This window comes from Camelus bactrianus, chromosome 8, assembly GCF_048773025.1.
Source record: "Camelus bactrianus isolate YW-2024 breed Bactrian camel chromosome 8, ASM4877302v1, whole genome shotgun sequence".
In the NCBI taxonomy this organism is placed as follows: Eukaryota; Metazoa; Chordata; class Mammalia; order Artiodactyla; family Camelidae; genus Camelus; species Camelus bactrianus.
The window spans coordinates 41,190,521-41,206,510 of record NC_133546.1 but is presented as its reverse complement, the minus strand read 5'-3'; the positions used below and the strand labels follow the sequence as shown (position 1 = coordinate 41,206,510).

At 39.3% G+C, this 15,990-nt stretch overlaps 1 protein-coding gene and 1 long non-coding RNA gene across 4 annotated transcripts in view; one reads left to right on the top strand and one right to left on the bottom strand.

Annotated features, from left to right (window-relative positions):
- HDAC2 (histone deacetylase 2) overlaps positions 1-3,700 on the bottom strand; it is a 28,920-nt gene extending 25,220 nt beyond the window's left edge. The window contains exon 1 of the mRNA XM_074368468.1: positions 3,377-3,700. Coding sequence (XP_074224569.1) covers positions 3,377-3,428 — 52 coding nt within the window. The 5' untranslated portion in view covers positions 3,429-3,700. The remainder of the gene's footprint in view (positions 1-3,376) is intronic.
- Positions 3,701-3,733: 33 nt separating this feature from the next.
- LOC123619770 (uncharacterized) overlaps positions 3,734-15,990 on the top strand; it is a 68,131-nt gene continuing 55,874 nt past the window's right edge. For 2 of the 3 annotated variants that reach the window (XR_006728439.2, XR_012508662.1), the window contains exon 1: positions 3,734-4,701. This is a non-coding gene — a long non-coding RNA (uncharacterized LOC123619770). The remainder of the gene's footprint in view (positions 4,702-15,990) is intronic. The other variant, XR_006728440.2, reaches the window with a different exon arrangement.

Genomic DNA, 15,990 nt, shown 5'->3' with positions numbered 1-15,990 from the left:
TACAGTAAACTAGGAGTATACTGGATGACACGATCTTGGTAACTGTTATAGTCTCTTTGTACAGTTGAGTGCTTTTCTCTCTCCAAACATTCTGATGTATCCTATCAGACGAAGAAAAAGTAGAGCACAGAGCAATGTATATAATTATATAAATTATATACATATACAACCTTATATTGTATACACAGTAAAAGACACTAAATGTGATTGGCCTAAATCTTAATTTAAAACAAAGTATAGTTAACATTTCTAGATAAAGTATTAAAAATATGAATATTGTAATTAGAGCCTAACACAGCCTGGTTTGCTATTTACATTTAAATACAGAAATCACATCATTTTAAAGCCAGAAGGGATCTCAGTGACTAACTATATCATTTTACAGATTATTAATAACCTTGCAGTATATACTAGATGATTAAAATTTAGATATACCTTTATGGAAACAAGTCATGAGTCAATAGCTGCAACAAGAGAAGAGCTTCTTTTACTTTTCCTCACAAGTTTAAGGATACCTCATACATCAATGCCTGAAGATTCACTTGGAACCATCATTCCAGTCATCTAAACGGTATGATACTGAGGACTGTACCACGTACAGAGAAAAGTACATGTCTTTAGAAGTCCCTTTCATTTGCTGGACTCTATGTCACCAGGAGTACGCCTAATGGTCACAGTAAGCATAGAGGTAGGATTCCTTTGGTTATAGAATGTGCTACTTCACTCCTTTCCTCTTATCTTTATTCCTTCTACTTCCTTTACTAACAAGTTAAAACCAGCTAGTTTAGGCTAACAGATTATTATGCCCCTGTTACTACTGACATTACTCACTCCCAATCCAATCCATGCTGTGTATCTTAGACAATTCATTGATGCACAAGCTGCTTTACCAGCATCCTCTTTCTTCACAATTAAAAAAACTACTACTGCTATCTTTATAAGCTTAAAAAATAGGGGGTTTTGTGGTGATAAAAATGTAAGCTTTGGGATTAACTGCACAGCTTAACATACTAATCATATACAAAGAATTAGCATAATATACCTATTCAATTTAATAACCTCTGCAAAGTATTTTAGTTGCCACTCCCAAAGAACCCAATGCATATTCCAAAAGTAAGCAATAAATTCCATTTCAAAAGTAAGTTAAGGAAGATTCACAACAAAAGACAGATAACCTAACCAGAGATAACCAAACATTCAGTTATACACCTGTTGAAGACCATCAGATAAAGCAGTTGAATGGCCCACACTATAAAGTATTGACAGTCACAATTCCAAGACTACCTTTCCTATCAAGTCAGCATCCTGCCTTTAGGACACTGCTTGCTCTCATTCCCTCAACAAAGGATCATGATAAATGGGCGCAGGAACAAACAGCTGTTCCTAAAACTCTACTTAAGTGTACGTCCAGGTTCTACAGTTCAAGCCTGGTGATAAGAAGTTTCAAGTAGCTTACTTCATCAGAGACTATCACTGCCAACAGTAACTAACAGCTGCGGGAGTCTTAGCATAAGTTACCCCAACCTTTTGAATCTTTCTCCTTTACCCCAAGCCCTGACAAGAGCAAATCTCTAAACCTTAGAAAGAATATCATTTAAAAAATTTAACTGACACGGTTATTTACTTTCCAACTTGATTAGGGAATGCAAGGCAAGGCCAGTGACCCAAAATAAACATGGATTCTTAAAGAATAAACTTTAAGAAACTTCAATGATTCATGTCAAAATTAAAATGTATACCCATCTCCATCTCTCCATGATGGCATAATTTCAAAACAGTTTGCATTACACATATACGTGGTCCTTTCAAAAAATATTTTTAAAATATGGCTGTTACTATTTAGCACTAGCTACCAAATACCAAACAATTTAATTTCTTTTGTAAGCACAGTAGTTATTTTATATAAAAGGCATTAAAATGACTTATCCTTGCTAACGGAAGAGAGATGGTATGGCCATTTTAAAATTAAAGTCAGATTTATTCTGACCTAGTGCTGTTAAGATCCTTCCACTGCTCTAAGATTTTGTGATTTATAACACACCTAATGTAGGAAAGAGATTCCAAAATTTGTATTGCTTTATACAAATCAGAATGGACTTTCAGATCATGGAACCTAGCTTCTTTGTTAAATTTCAGAATTTCTTCTCTGGAGAGTAACCTACTAGAGATTATTTATCAAGTTAATATTTTTGTGAAATCTGTGAAACAGGTTACTACTTCGTTCAGCGCAATTTAGGCTGGCGCAGGAAACAGGATTCAAAAAGACTTAATGTTACTGCTCAAACTGCAAACGACAAGAACCCCTAAAATAAAAATTTCCAACTTTTATAATTTACTGTACCATGAGCTCAAGCTTACCTGATTATTTAGTATTTTCTGCACTACTCCTCAAAGTTTTCCTACACCAGTACTCCCACCACCTAGAAACAGCATTCGCAAGCAAGATGCCAATGCTGTCCGTCCTACACCTCCAAAGCAGGGTGTATTTCCTGATCGAACAAAGAGCAACAAAGAAGTGGGTGGTAACCACCCCTCACAGAGGCAAGCCAGGACCCATCGAGTCTGATCTACAACACAAGCAGCAACGCTGCCCGACCACCGTCTTATTTCCCGCGAAGAGGGACTACCTCAAACTCGAAAACCCTCAATTTTATTGAGGAAGTGAAGCCTTTTCATTTGAATGCTGAGAAAGTGGCGCTCAAAGAACCCGGCGAACAAAGGAGAGGGATGGAGTCCACGCAAAACAGCGGTGTGAGCGTGTCTCAACGCGGACATGGGCCCCCACCCTCAGGGGCTACTCTCCAGCACCCACCCGGGTCGAGGGGTCTGGGGTGAGGTCGGCGGCGTAGAAAAGAGAAGACGCTCGGGCCAGGTTAGGGACGGAGTGGAGGGGAGGAGAGGGGAGGGATGCGGGCTGGAGGGGCGGAGCTCCCGTGGCCGCGGGGCTTTGTGTGCATTCTGGGCCAGGGTAGCGTCTGGGCCTGGGGGAAGGGATTGGGTGCAGGAGACCAGAGCAGGGCACCCCTAAACCTCCGCTCCCACAAGGGGCGGACGAGAGAGGGGAGGGAAAGGGGCTGGAGAAGCGCGAGGGAGGGTCGTTTCCTTCGCACCAGCTCGAAGCCGGGGTAGGCCGGCAGCGGACCGCACTGCCGGAGGGAGAGGGGCAGGAGGGAAAAGAAGGCGTCCACTTGGCTCCCGCCTCAGAGGCTCCCCGACGGCGTCGGGTCGGGAATGAGTTAAGATGCGGCCAAACGTCGGTCCCTCCTCCTGATCCCTCAAGCACCGGAGACCACTCGCGACGGCGGCCGCGGAGCCCGGTGAAGCTCCGGGCCCGGCGCCGCTGCCCGCCTACCCTCTCGCCGGCCCAGCCTCTTACCATCGTAGTAGTAGCAGACTTTCTTCTTGCCGCCTCCCTGACTGTACGCCATGGGCTCCCCGGCCACGGCCGCCTCCGGGCTCCGGCTCCTCCTCCTGCTGCTGCTGCTGCCGCTGCTGTTGCTGCCGCCGCGGTTCGGCGGGGAGAGAAAAGTGCCGGGGGGAAGGTGGGGGGTGGCAGTCCCACGGGGAAGGGCAGGCCCGAGGTAGGAGAGGAGGGGGCGCCGGGAGGGCTCGGTACCGCCCGGCCGAGGGTCCGAGAACGCGGACCGGGGGCTGGCAGCGGCGCCAACTCGCGACACTGGGGAGGGGGGGGCGGGCAGCCAAACCACCTCCGGAGGCTGAGGGGAGGTGGGACGCGTCCACTGTGACTCCACGGGGGAGGAGGGGGCAGGACTAGAGAAAGAGGCCTCTTCAGTCCTGAGATAAGAGGCCTTCTAATGATGAACAACTTGCAGAGTGCGGCTCCAAATACAGTCGTAAAACGATTATTTGAAAAAACAGGCTTTCACTGCGCAAATAGATAAAGAAAGCGTGGAGCCGGGTAAACGCTGTCCCCTTCGGATCTTGGCACAGTGGTTGCGCCTATCCCGAGCTTGCGCAGTCAGCGCCTCCCCAACCGTAGCCCCGGCCGCCTAGACCCCCTCCGCGACATCCCACGCCGCTCCCCTCCCCCACTGTCGCGAAGCTCCCGCCCGAGGGGACCACGTGCTGCGAGCCGGGCGGGGAGAGACCACTCTCGCACCCCTTTGGCCTTCTCGAACCCGCTGGGCTGCACTCCACAGCCCGTGTACCGGGTCGTCTCCGGTTTCATTTGGTTTTTCATTTTTTTTTGCTGATAATTGCTCTGAGGTTCTGACCTATTAAAGGGACCTATTACAGACATGAAGGAATAGAGTGCGCTGCCTGGGTTTGAAAGAGCATTTATGGAACGCATTTATGTGTTAGAGAGGACTCTAAGTATTTGCATTTATGATGTATTTCATTGATACGTAGTTATAATAGATACCTGTTATGTCATTTGAGACTCCCAACAACACTGGGAGGTAAGTATTATTTCTAGTCCTTTATAAATGGGGGCAGTTTAGGGAACTTGGTCCTCTCAAATGTTGATGGTCTGGGGCTTGAATTCAGTCTTTCTCCAAAACCAACACACCTTAGCTACTCCATTATTACTGCTTCTGCTGGCGAGGCACTGGAAGATTGGAGCAGAAAGCTAAGAAAGGATTTTTAAAACTCTTGGAAGTTATGAATACCTGTGTCCCTGTGTTCAACAAGTCGGCATACACTTATCAAAGCACCTACTCTGAGCCAGCCACCTTGCAGGTGAGAGAGAGGTGGGGGGCTGACAGTCTGCAACGTGGAACTCTAATCCCACTATACCCTTTACAGTCTTCCCCAAATACCCCACCCACACCCCCATCCAAAGAGAGAGAGAAAAAAAGGAACCATTTGGAGCCACTACCAAAAGATATCCTCTTTATTTTGCTATTTGACTCCAAAATCTCCAAGTAATTCGTACTTAAAGCAGCAATTTTCCTGGACCTCACCCCCAAGAATTTAGAAACAGTAAGCCCATGGTAGGCCCCCTCCCCCTATACCCAAGTCTATACTTGTAATAAGCACCCCACATAACTGATGCGGTTGGTACAGAAACCATAGTGTGAGAAACATTGGCTTAAAGGTAAAGTTAATTACATGGTATTGAGTCCAAAACCAGCTTGGTAGATTCTGAGAACAGAATAAGTTAATTCAGTAGAAAGTAATATTCTTCTCAGAGCTCACATAGTGAAGCCTGAAATGAGACTTTACTTCAGGAAGACTTCCCTGACTTTACTCCCTCCCCACCCCGAAGTCTGTTTTTCTGCCCCTCACTTGGTGATTGTGACTTGTTCCCCTCTAGCTCAACACTTGCCATGGTAGAGTTGCCCACTTCTCTGAACTTCTTACTAGAACAGTGTTATGAGAAGAAGGACCATGTCTGTCTTGCACATAATTGTATCTATACCTGTGACTTGGAGCAAATCACTTGATACTCTGAATTGCCTTGTCTGTAAAATGGGGCAGTATTACTTGGAAAGTAATTCCTCACATGACTATTGAGTGTCTCAAATAAGAGAATTAATATGGAATAGTTTTAAAATAAGAAACTATATGAACATAAGGGATTATTATGATTATTGTTACAATGTTAGTGATTATTATTGTTGGCATCAACAGCACCTAGCCTTGAACATGTGAGAAAAGCCTGGACATATATTTTGATTGCTTGAGGAACTTGTTACTTATTAGTTAATAATTTTAAACCAACAGAAGCAGAGTACTTTACCCTTAGAAACTGGTATTGGAAAAGGAGTTCTGTCCAATAATAAGAGCTGGCCATGAGAATTATGTGCCTAAACATCTGTAGTGAACTTTAGGTCATCGAAGCTAAACCTAGAATCAGTTATTGAAACCCAATGATAAGTTCATTTCTGTATTCAAACTTGTCTCTATCAAACCTTCTTACCATTAGAAAAAAAGGGACTTTCAGACAATAATCTGTAGAAGGAAACAAATTGAGTGCATGGACAACTCAGAATGCGTAATTGAGGATGGTCTTTATTCTTAAAACTATTTTTCTTTAGTTCCTGCTCTGTCTACATGGAATTGTTTTTTCAAACTTGAAGATGTTTAGTGCTTTGAGATTATTCAGTGAAATGATCTATTAAACATAAGTGGATTATTTAGACATGTGACTATTTAGAAACCAATTGCCTCAGTTTATACTGAAAATTAAACTCAGCTACCAACTGTAGCAGATAGTTTAATTTTTGGTTGCTGTAAAATAATTTTTATATAAATTTTTTTCTACTCTAAGGATATTTGGATTTCTTGGTATTAAATTCTCTGTAGCAGTTCAATAAAGTAATACAGAAGGTAGAGACATATAGTGACTAACACTAGGGTGTTGTCACAAACTGAAACAGCCTCAGGCTGAATTCTGATCTCCTTGGAAGCATGGTGCCTATTTTTGCACAGTACTATAAGCAGTAATGCATAAATCTGGACAGTAGTACCAAGACAATGAAAGATTATAGTGCTACTTGAACTGTGCATTTGTGTAATAAAATTTGAAATCATTAAAAATATTTTTTGAGTTATATATTATCTACTAAACTAGTTAGTTACATTAAATCTTTGAAGTTATTGTTGTTATCTTGTTGATTCATTAACACTTTGCCCATGACCCACAAAACAAAGTATTACTTTGATCCGATCCATCTACTTGCACAAATTTTCTAGTAAAATTCTACACTCACACTGTATCTGGGAAAACCTACTTGCTAATGTTTCCTAATCACTCTACATATTTATCTTAATTTTTCCTCTTTTATATCTCAATTTTTGAAACTTTCCTTCATATCTGATAATCCAAGCACCAGAACCGTACAAATGGAGGTAGATAGAGTATACGTGTTGGGATCATCAGATGGAAAGCCAGTTGATGAGGATGGTAGAGCAGAATAGGGACCTGGGGCCTTGAAGACCTCATTTATTTTTGTACCAGACATGACTGTCCACCTCTGGACTTCTGGTTACATGCAGGGGGAAAAAACGAACAAAAACAAACAACATTTGGTTAAATCACTGTAGTCAGGATTTTGTTATATGCAGCTGATTATAGTAATTCATGCAAAATATGAATTAGAAGTTGGTGGCTTCTAGTAATTTCTACTAAGTAACTATGGATTTCTGTTGGGAAACAGCTCTCTCTGGGTCTCTGAATATCTTGAAAGCAGAGGTACTGAATGCCCTTTGTTTCAAACAATTTATTCAAAGATGTTTGTATAGTGAACAGCTTTGGAAGACAGAGAAAATTACTCCCTCTGGAGCAAAGGATGGGCATGCTTACTACCCACTGTAAAAGGTTCAGATTCCCTAAATTCAGGGTTCTTCTCCTTTAATGTAATCCGCTGCAAGTGTAGATATCATCTGGGTCTCTGTCTCATGGCTTGTAAGAATTAGGGTTCGGGGCAGTAGCACAAAAAATAATACTGATACTCTGGTCACTGCTATTGTCATGAATAATAAATTACCCTTTGTCTTTAACATAGTAGTTTTGTGTCTTATACAAGCATCTGTGAAAACTGTGTTTGGCTTGTTCATTTGCACATAGGTTAAAATCTCAGATCATTTACATTTCTTGACAGTGGTTGGTGAGGAAGCTAGAATGCTGAGAGAGAGATCTTTCTGAAAAAGGGAACATGAAAGCTTTGTCAACCAACAGAATTTGAGGAAAGTCCGTGGGAACTGGTAGCAAACATATTGACCAGATTGTATGGTCAACTGGGAATTAAATGGCTCTGCACTGTACTGCCTGATAATGAGAAGAAACTGAGGAGGAGGGTGTCAGGATGAATACCAGAGAGTAGGTTTAAAGACAGATGCCTAAACAATGTTCTGGTTGTTATAAATTCCCCCAGGTGTCAGGAAAAGGTACTTCTTCACCATGCTGTATAGCTGTGTTCTCAGACTTATGCTGGTCTCACAGGTAGCCTGGACAATTGTAATCAACACTTTTCTTTCAGGGGACATCCTGCTTACCCCAGGACTGTACTTCTTGTGTGGAAGCCATGCATTAATATTTTTCCACTTTCAAGATTACAGTAATTTGTACCCCAGGTGTGGTCATAAGAGACTCAGATGATGATGGAACTCCCTCTGAGACAGGATCATCCTTAGTTACTTGGAAGAACTCCTCAGAGGGACAACTAATTCATTTATGTGTGCTCTGTGAGTGATAATCTTGATGGTGTGTCAATCAATTAGAAAAGGTGGTAGGAAGTTTATCCCTAAGTTTAGCTAAAGTGATCAGTGATGCCACATGAGCCTTAGAAATCAGTCAGGTCTGCCTCAATTCACTGGCCAGAATTGTTATAGATGATAGACTTATCCTAGATGGCAGCTTCTGAACTATTCCAAAGATCCACACATTGAGAAACATTACCAACACTTGACATCTAAACATTTTCTGCAGGTCCATGCAATCCATTGAGATTTTTGGCCAAAGTTTTCCTATTGACCAATTCATTTAGTATAAGTTAATTAGGTAAGCTGGTGGGGCTGACACATGGCTGTTGCCACCACTGTGAAACCGACTGGGTTACTTGCCAGTAATGTTTAATGCATAAAACTTTAAATTATATGACATTTAAGTTTTGTTTTATATATAGGTAGGAAAATTTAAAAATATAAATAGGCTAAACTTTTAAAAATCTTTATCCATCTCTTTCCAGCCTGAAATAACCCTTGGTAACATTTTGTTGCATTTATTTCCTTACCTTTTAAATGCATATGTATCTATGTAAGCAGGTAAGAAAATACATTATAAAACAAAGATAGAGGCTTAGTGTTTATATACTGCTTTATAAATACATACTGTTTTAAATTTGTCTTCTAATAAATTTCTATATAAAAAATGCAAAACCATTGCAAGAATAATGTGAAATTTGTTTAGCCCAAACCTCTATTAGAGTTAAAAAAAAAATTCTTTGACTCATAAAACAGCACTTTCTTTAAACCTATTATAATTGATTTTTATGTTTTTGTCCAATATATACCTTAAAAAGTTTTTGATACATAGTTATCTATGTTTAGGTTCATTAGAAATATACTATAAATCTATGGCATAGGGAGGAAATTGTAGCTATGGTTTTTGTCTGTCTACTGCCTTTTCCCTTCTCTCTTCTGGCTCTTTAGGTGAACTACATCTCCTACTGTCTTACTCTGCCCCCCACTCCCCACCTTAGACCGCCATCCTGGAAGGGTTGTTAATCACCTGGCTTCCCTCCTCCCCTCCCAGGCATGTGCTTGTGATCCAAATTGGACCAGAGTATTCCCCCAGACATTGCTGATAAAGCAAATTGAGAGACTTATTTTATCTGCTCTTGGCTGTCTTCCCTGGCCTTAAGGAAAAGGCTGTACAAATGAGAGAAATATAGAGGGAAGTAGAAAGTGATAGATGATAGATAGGTAGATAGATGGCTAGATAGATAGATAGAAAGAAGACATTTGAACCTCTGTATCTAGCCATGTCTGAAAGTTACAACTATCTCTGGACTCCTTAGTTATATGTGTCAATAGTCCCGTTGTTTTGCTAAACTAGTTGACTTGGGTCTCTGTCACTTATAACCGTAGCAGCCTTGACAACAAGCAGTATAAAAATAAAATTAATAAAAATTCGCTAGTCTTATCAACCAGTTATTTTAATATCTATATACACATTTATTTCCTATCATGCAGTCTATTATTTTAAAAACAGAATTTCTGCTCTCGTGCTTACAGGATTTATCACTAGCCTTTACCTATCTGAACATCCAACTCTGCAGAAATACTGCACGTGAAGGAAAGATGATTGTTTTAGAGGCTGAATTTGAATTAAAGAACTAAAAAGTTTGTATGTTCTCACATTTCAAAATGTTATTCTATAAAATTCTTTTAAATACTTCTCATGTGCAATGAAAATATGGTTTCAATGATAAAAAACAAATTATGCATAGCTTTTTAAAAACATTCTGCAAAAGGCTATTTTGCATAACTTTGTTTGGCAGGTGCACTTTTTCCTTCTGTGAAAACTTATTCAGTTGCATTTTCATCATCTTCTCTTAGCACTTGGACAGTCTTTCACAGTTATATGAAAACTCACATGCCATATTTTAACAGGAAGCATAGTGTCTCCTCTTAACATCTTTCCTCCCAACTGTCCAAGATGACTGACTGAGTTCAAAGGTTAATCCTGGCAAAAAGAGATGGCATTGAAGTCTGCAATAGCTCTTTATTGCCACAAGGTGTCACAGAAGGAAGAGTCTGTATGGACTGGCCACCCTCTGCTGCACAGCAACACTTTCTGGTCAAAACTCCTGTCCAGAATCCACAACATCCCTCTGTACATTATTCCCATTTTCTGAGGATCACCCATGCTTCCCAAAGCACAACCAGCTCGTGAACATTGCTGGATTCAGGGAAACTTCTAGGAGCAAGTACTGCCTGTGCCCAAACCAGCCCTATTCCCAAAACACGTAGGTTCTTCCCTTCTTTTATGGGGTTAGGGTGAGCTATGTATTTCGATACAACTTTGAACTTTCAGAATAGTTGCAAGGATAGTACTAGAAACTTCTGTATACTGTTTTCCAGATTTGCCAATTATTCACACATATTTTCCCCCTGAACCATTTAAAAGTAGGTTGAAAACATTTCAGTGTATATTCCCTAAGAACTAAGACATTCCCTTGTATAACTAGAGTAGAATTATAAGAAGTAGGAGATATACTATTTGTATAATACTATTATCTAATCTAGAGCCTATGTTAAAATTTCTACAACTCTCCCAATAACATTTTTATTGCCACTTCCCCCCTAGTTTAAGATCTAATCCAGGATCATGTGTTACATTTAGCTGTGATGTCTTTTTAGTCCCTTTTAATCTGTTAAGAGTTCCTCAGTCTGTCTTTATCTTGCCGTTGTTGAAGAGTACAGGATAGTTCTTTGTTGTTGTTAATTTTATTTTGTTGAGTTATAGTCAGTTTACAATGTTGTGTCAATTTCCAGTCTAGAGCACAATTTTTCAAATACATGAACATACATATATTCATTGTTTTATTGTTTTTCACCATGAGCTATACAAAATCTTGTATATATTTCCCTGTGCTATACAGTATAATCTTGTTTATCTATTCTGTATATACCTGTAAATACAAATTTCGCTCTCCCAGTCTGTCCCTTCCCACACCCCTCCCCTCTGGAAACCACAAGTTTGTATTCTATGTCTATAGAGTCTGTTTCTGTTTTGTATTTATTTACTTATTTATTTTTTAGATTCCACCATGAGCGATCTCATATGGTATTTTTCTTTCTTGTTCTGGCTTACTTCACTTAGAATGACATTCTCCAGGGACATCCATATTGCTGCAAATGGCTTATGTTGTTGTTTTTTATGGCTGAATAGTATTCCATTGTATAAATATACCACCTCTTCTTTATCCAGTCATCTGTTGATGGACATTTAGGCTGTTTCCATGTCTTGGCTATTGTAAATAGTGCTGCTATGAATATTGGGGTGCAGGTGTCTTTTTGAAGTAGGGTTCCTTCTGGACATATGCCAAGGAGTGGGATTCCTGGGTCATATGGTAAGTCTATTCCTAGTCTTTTGAGGAATCTCCATACTGTTTTCCACAGTGGCTGCACCAAACTGCATTCCCACCAGCAGTGTAGGAGGGTTCCCTTTCTCCACAGCCTCTCCAGCATTTGTCATTTGTGGACTTTTGAATGATGGCCATTCTGATTGGTGTGAGGTGATACCTCTTGTAGTTTTGATTTGCATTTCTCTGATAATTAGTGATATTGAGCATTTTTTTCATGTGCCTGTTGATCATTCATATGTCTTCTTTGGAAAATTGCTTGTTTAGTCTTCTGCCCATTTTTGGATTGGGTTGTTTGTTTTTTTCTTATTAAGTCGTATGAGCAGCTTATATATTCTGGAGATCAAGCTTTTGTCGGTTTCATTTGCAAAAATTTTCTCCCATTCGGTAGGTTGTCATTTTGTTTTGTTTATGGTTTCCTTTGCTGTGCAGAAGCTTGTAAGTTTAATTAGGTACCATTTGTTTATTCTTGCTTTTATTTCTATTGCTTGGATAGAGTGCCCTAGGAGAACATTTTTGAGATGTGTGTCAGATAATGTTTTGCATATATTTTCTTCTAGGAGATTTATTGTATCTTGTCTTATGTTTCAGTCTTTGATCCCTTTTGAGTTTATTTTTGTATATGGTGTAAGGGAGTGTTCTAGCTTCATTGATTTACATGCTGCTGTCCAGTTTTCCCAGCACCATTTGCTGAAGAGACTGTCTTTATTCCATTGTATATTCTTGCCTCCTTTGTCAAAGATTAGTTGACTAAAATTTTGTGGGTTCATTTTTGGGCACTCTATTCTGTTGCATTGATCCATATGTCTGTTTTTGTACCAATACCATGCTGTCTTGATTACTGTAGCTCTATAGTATTGTCTGAAGTCTGGGAGAGTTATTCCTCTTGACTCTTTCTTTTTCTTCAGTAATGTTTTGGCAATTCTAGGTCTTTTGTGGTTCCATATAAATTTTATTATGATTTGTTCTAGTTCTGTGAAATATGTCCTGGGTAATTTTATAGGGATTAAATTAAATCTGTAGATTGCCTTGGGCAGTATGACCATTTTAACAATATTGATTCTTCCAATCCAGGAGCATGGGATATCCTTCCATTTTTTTAAGTCTTCTTTAATTTCTTTAATCAGTGTTTTATAGTTTTCTGTGTATAAGTCTTTCACCTCCTTAGATTTATTCCTAGGTATTTTATTACTTTGGGTGCTATTTTAAAGGGGATTGTTTCTTTACTTTCTTTTCCTGTTGATTCATCGTTAGTGTAAAGAAATGCAACTGATTTTTGAACGTTAATCTTGTAACCTGCTACACTGCTGAATTCTTCGATTATTTCTAGTAGTTTTTGTGTGAACCTTTTAGGGTTTTCTATATATAGTACCATATCATCTGCATACAGTGACACTTTTACATCTTCTTTTCCAGTTTGGATCCCTTTTATTTCTCTCTCTTGCTTGATTGCTGTGGCTAGGACTTCCAAGACTGTGTTGAATAGGAGTGGTCATAGTGGGCAGCTTTGTCTTGTCCCAGATTTTAGTGGAAAGCTTTTGAGTTTTTCACCATTGAGTACTATGCTGGCTGTAGGTTTGTCATATATAGCTTTTATTATGTTGAGATATGTTCCCTCTATACCCACTTTGGTGACAGTTTTTATCATAAATAGGTGTTGAATTTTATCAAATACCTTTTCTGCATCTATTAAGATGATCATGTAGTTTTTATCCTTTCTCTTGTTGATGTGATGTATTACATTGATTGATTTGCGTATGTTGAACTATCCTTGTGTCCCTGGGATGAACCCAACTTGATCATGATATATAATCTATTTTATGTGCTGTTGGATTCTATTTGATAATATTTTGGTAAGGATTTTTGCATCTATGTTCATCAGTGATATTGGTCTGTAATTCTCTTTTTTGGTGGTGTCTTTGCCTGGTTTTGTATCAGGGTGCTGGTGGCTTCCTAGAATGAATTTTGGAGTATTCCCTCTTTTTCAATCTTCTAGAAGAGTTTGAGAAGGACTGGTATGGAGTTCTTTATATGTTTGGTAGAATTCCCCAGTGAAGCCGTCTGGTCCTGGCTTTTATTTGTAGGGAGTTTTTTTTTATTGCTAATTCGATTTCATTTCTAGTGATCAGTTTGTTCAAGTGGTCAGTTTCTTCTTGATTCAGTCTTGGTGAACAGTATGTTTCCAGAAACTTACCCATCTCCTCTAGGTTATCCATTTTGTTTCCCGTATAGTTGTTCATAATATTCTCGTATGATATTCTGTATTTCAGTATTATTGATTGTAATTTCTCCATTTTCCTTTCTTATTTTGCTTATTTGTGCTCTCTTTTTTCTTCTTTGTGAGCTTGGCCAGAGGTCTGTCAATTTTATTTACTCTTTCAAAAAACCAGCTTTTGGTTTGATTGATTTTTTTCTATTGTTTTTTAAATCTCTATTTTATTTATTTCCTCCCTGATCTTTATTATTTCCTTCCTTCTGCTGACTTTTGGGGTTTTTTCGCTCTTCTTTTTCTAATTCTTTTAGCTGGTAGATTAGATTATTTAAATGAGATTGTTCTTCTTTTTTGAGGAAGGCCTGTATCCCTATAGACTTCCCTCTTAGCACTGCCTTTGCTGCGTCCCATAAATTTTGTGTGCTTGTGTTTTCATTGTTGTTTCTCTCAATGCATTTTTTAATTTCAACTTTGATTTCATCATTGTCCCATTGGTTTTTTAGTAGCATATTGTTTAATATCCATGCTGTCATTTTTTTCTCCTTTGTTTCTCTGTAGTTGATTTCTAGTTTAATGGCAATGTGGTCAGAAAAGATGCTTGAGATAATTTCTATCTTCTTAAAATTATTGATGCTTCTTTTGTGCCCAAGTACATGATCAACCCTAGAAAATGTTCTGTGTGTACTTGAAAATAATGTATATTCTATTTTTGGGGGGTGTAATGTTTGGAAAATATCAACCAAGTCCAGTTTTTCTATTGTATCATTTAATTTCTCTATTGCCTTATTTACTTTGTCTGGAAGATCTGTCTAGTGATGTTAATGCAGTGTTAAAGTCTCCGACAATGACTATTCCCATCAATCTCCCCCTTTATCTCTGTTAGTATTTGCTTTATATACTTAGGTGCTCCTATATTGGATCAGGCTAGTTATTTTGTAGAATGCCTTCCTTTTTGTGTTTATCTGATGTTTCTTATTATTAGGTTGCCTTTTTTACAGAAATGCCATGGAACTGATGTGTCCTCCTTGTGCATCATATCAGGAGACACATGATGTCTATTTTCCTCATTACTGGTGACTTTAACTTTGATCACTTGGTTACAATGGTGTCCACCAAGTTTTTCCACTATATCGTTTCCCCCCCACCCCCTTGTAAATAGTAAGTTACTTGAGGGGAGATACTTTGAGACTCTCCATGGAATTGCTTAGTGTTTCTTACAGCATACTGGCTGAGTTCTAAGAATGAACACGCCAAGATAATAAAGTCAAAGGACATGACATTTTTTATGATTTCGCCTCAGAAGTCATGTAACTTCATTTCGACAGCACTTTCTTGGATGAAACAATTGGAAAAGTGTACCCTAATTTGAGGCAAGGGGATATGGAGCTCACTACTTGATGGGTAGGATGTCAAGGTTATATTTGAGAAGAACATGATGAATTGAAAGTGTCGGTACTGTCTGCTGCACTGGGCAACACCATACCTACTGAATCTCTTCTCCCAGCCATGTCACCCCTCTCACTCTGCATGCCCAGTCTGTTTAATTGTAGGCCTCCATGAACCCTCTTATGATTGGAATCATCAGGGGAACTCTGACCTTAACATCCAGTGGATTTGTTGGGGGCCCCATCCTTTCATATGTCTCTTGCTGCAATCTAGCATGAGATCCAGGTGAAAGGTGCACATACCTTTAAGCCATGTTGGCAAAGAAGAGAGTGCTACCAAAAAAAGCTTCATCTTGCTGTCTACCCCAAAGCCATTTATAAAGAGTGGTCGACTTTATAACCTCCTTGCTCTTCTGTTCCCTTTGGATGCCATGTTTATACTCTGGTCCTAGGATCTGGGCATTCTGACATTCTGATTGACTTCTTCCACTCCCCTGCTCCAAGACCATCTAAGTTCCATACTGTAGAATTTCTAAGGCAGTGGAGACTTTTGGAGTCAGACTCTAGTCCCTATATTCTACTCCTTGAATGGGCTGAGACTTTTCAAATATTCTATTTGTAAGGTATTTAGTAGTTGTGGGGATGAGGAGCTGGAGGAAGTAGTAATCTGCCTCAATATATTGATCTAGTATGAATTAACCAAAAAAACCTATTTTTAATTAGAGAATATTATGTATATATATGACATATGGGCAAAAGATATCAAGCACATAAAAAGATGTTCAACCTTAGTGGCCATTAGGGACATATACATCAAAATCACAATGAGATACTACTA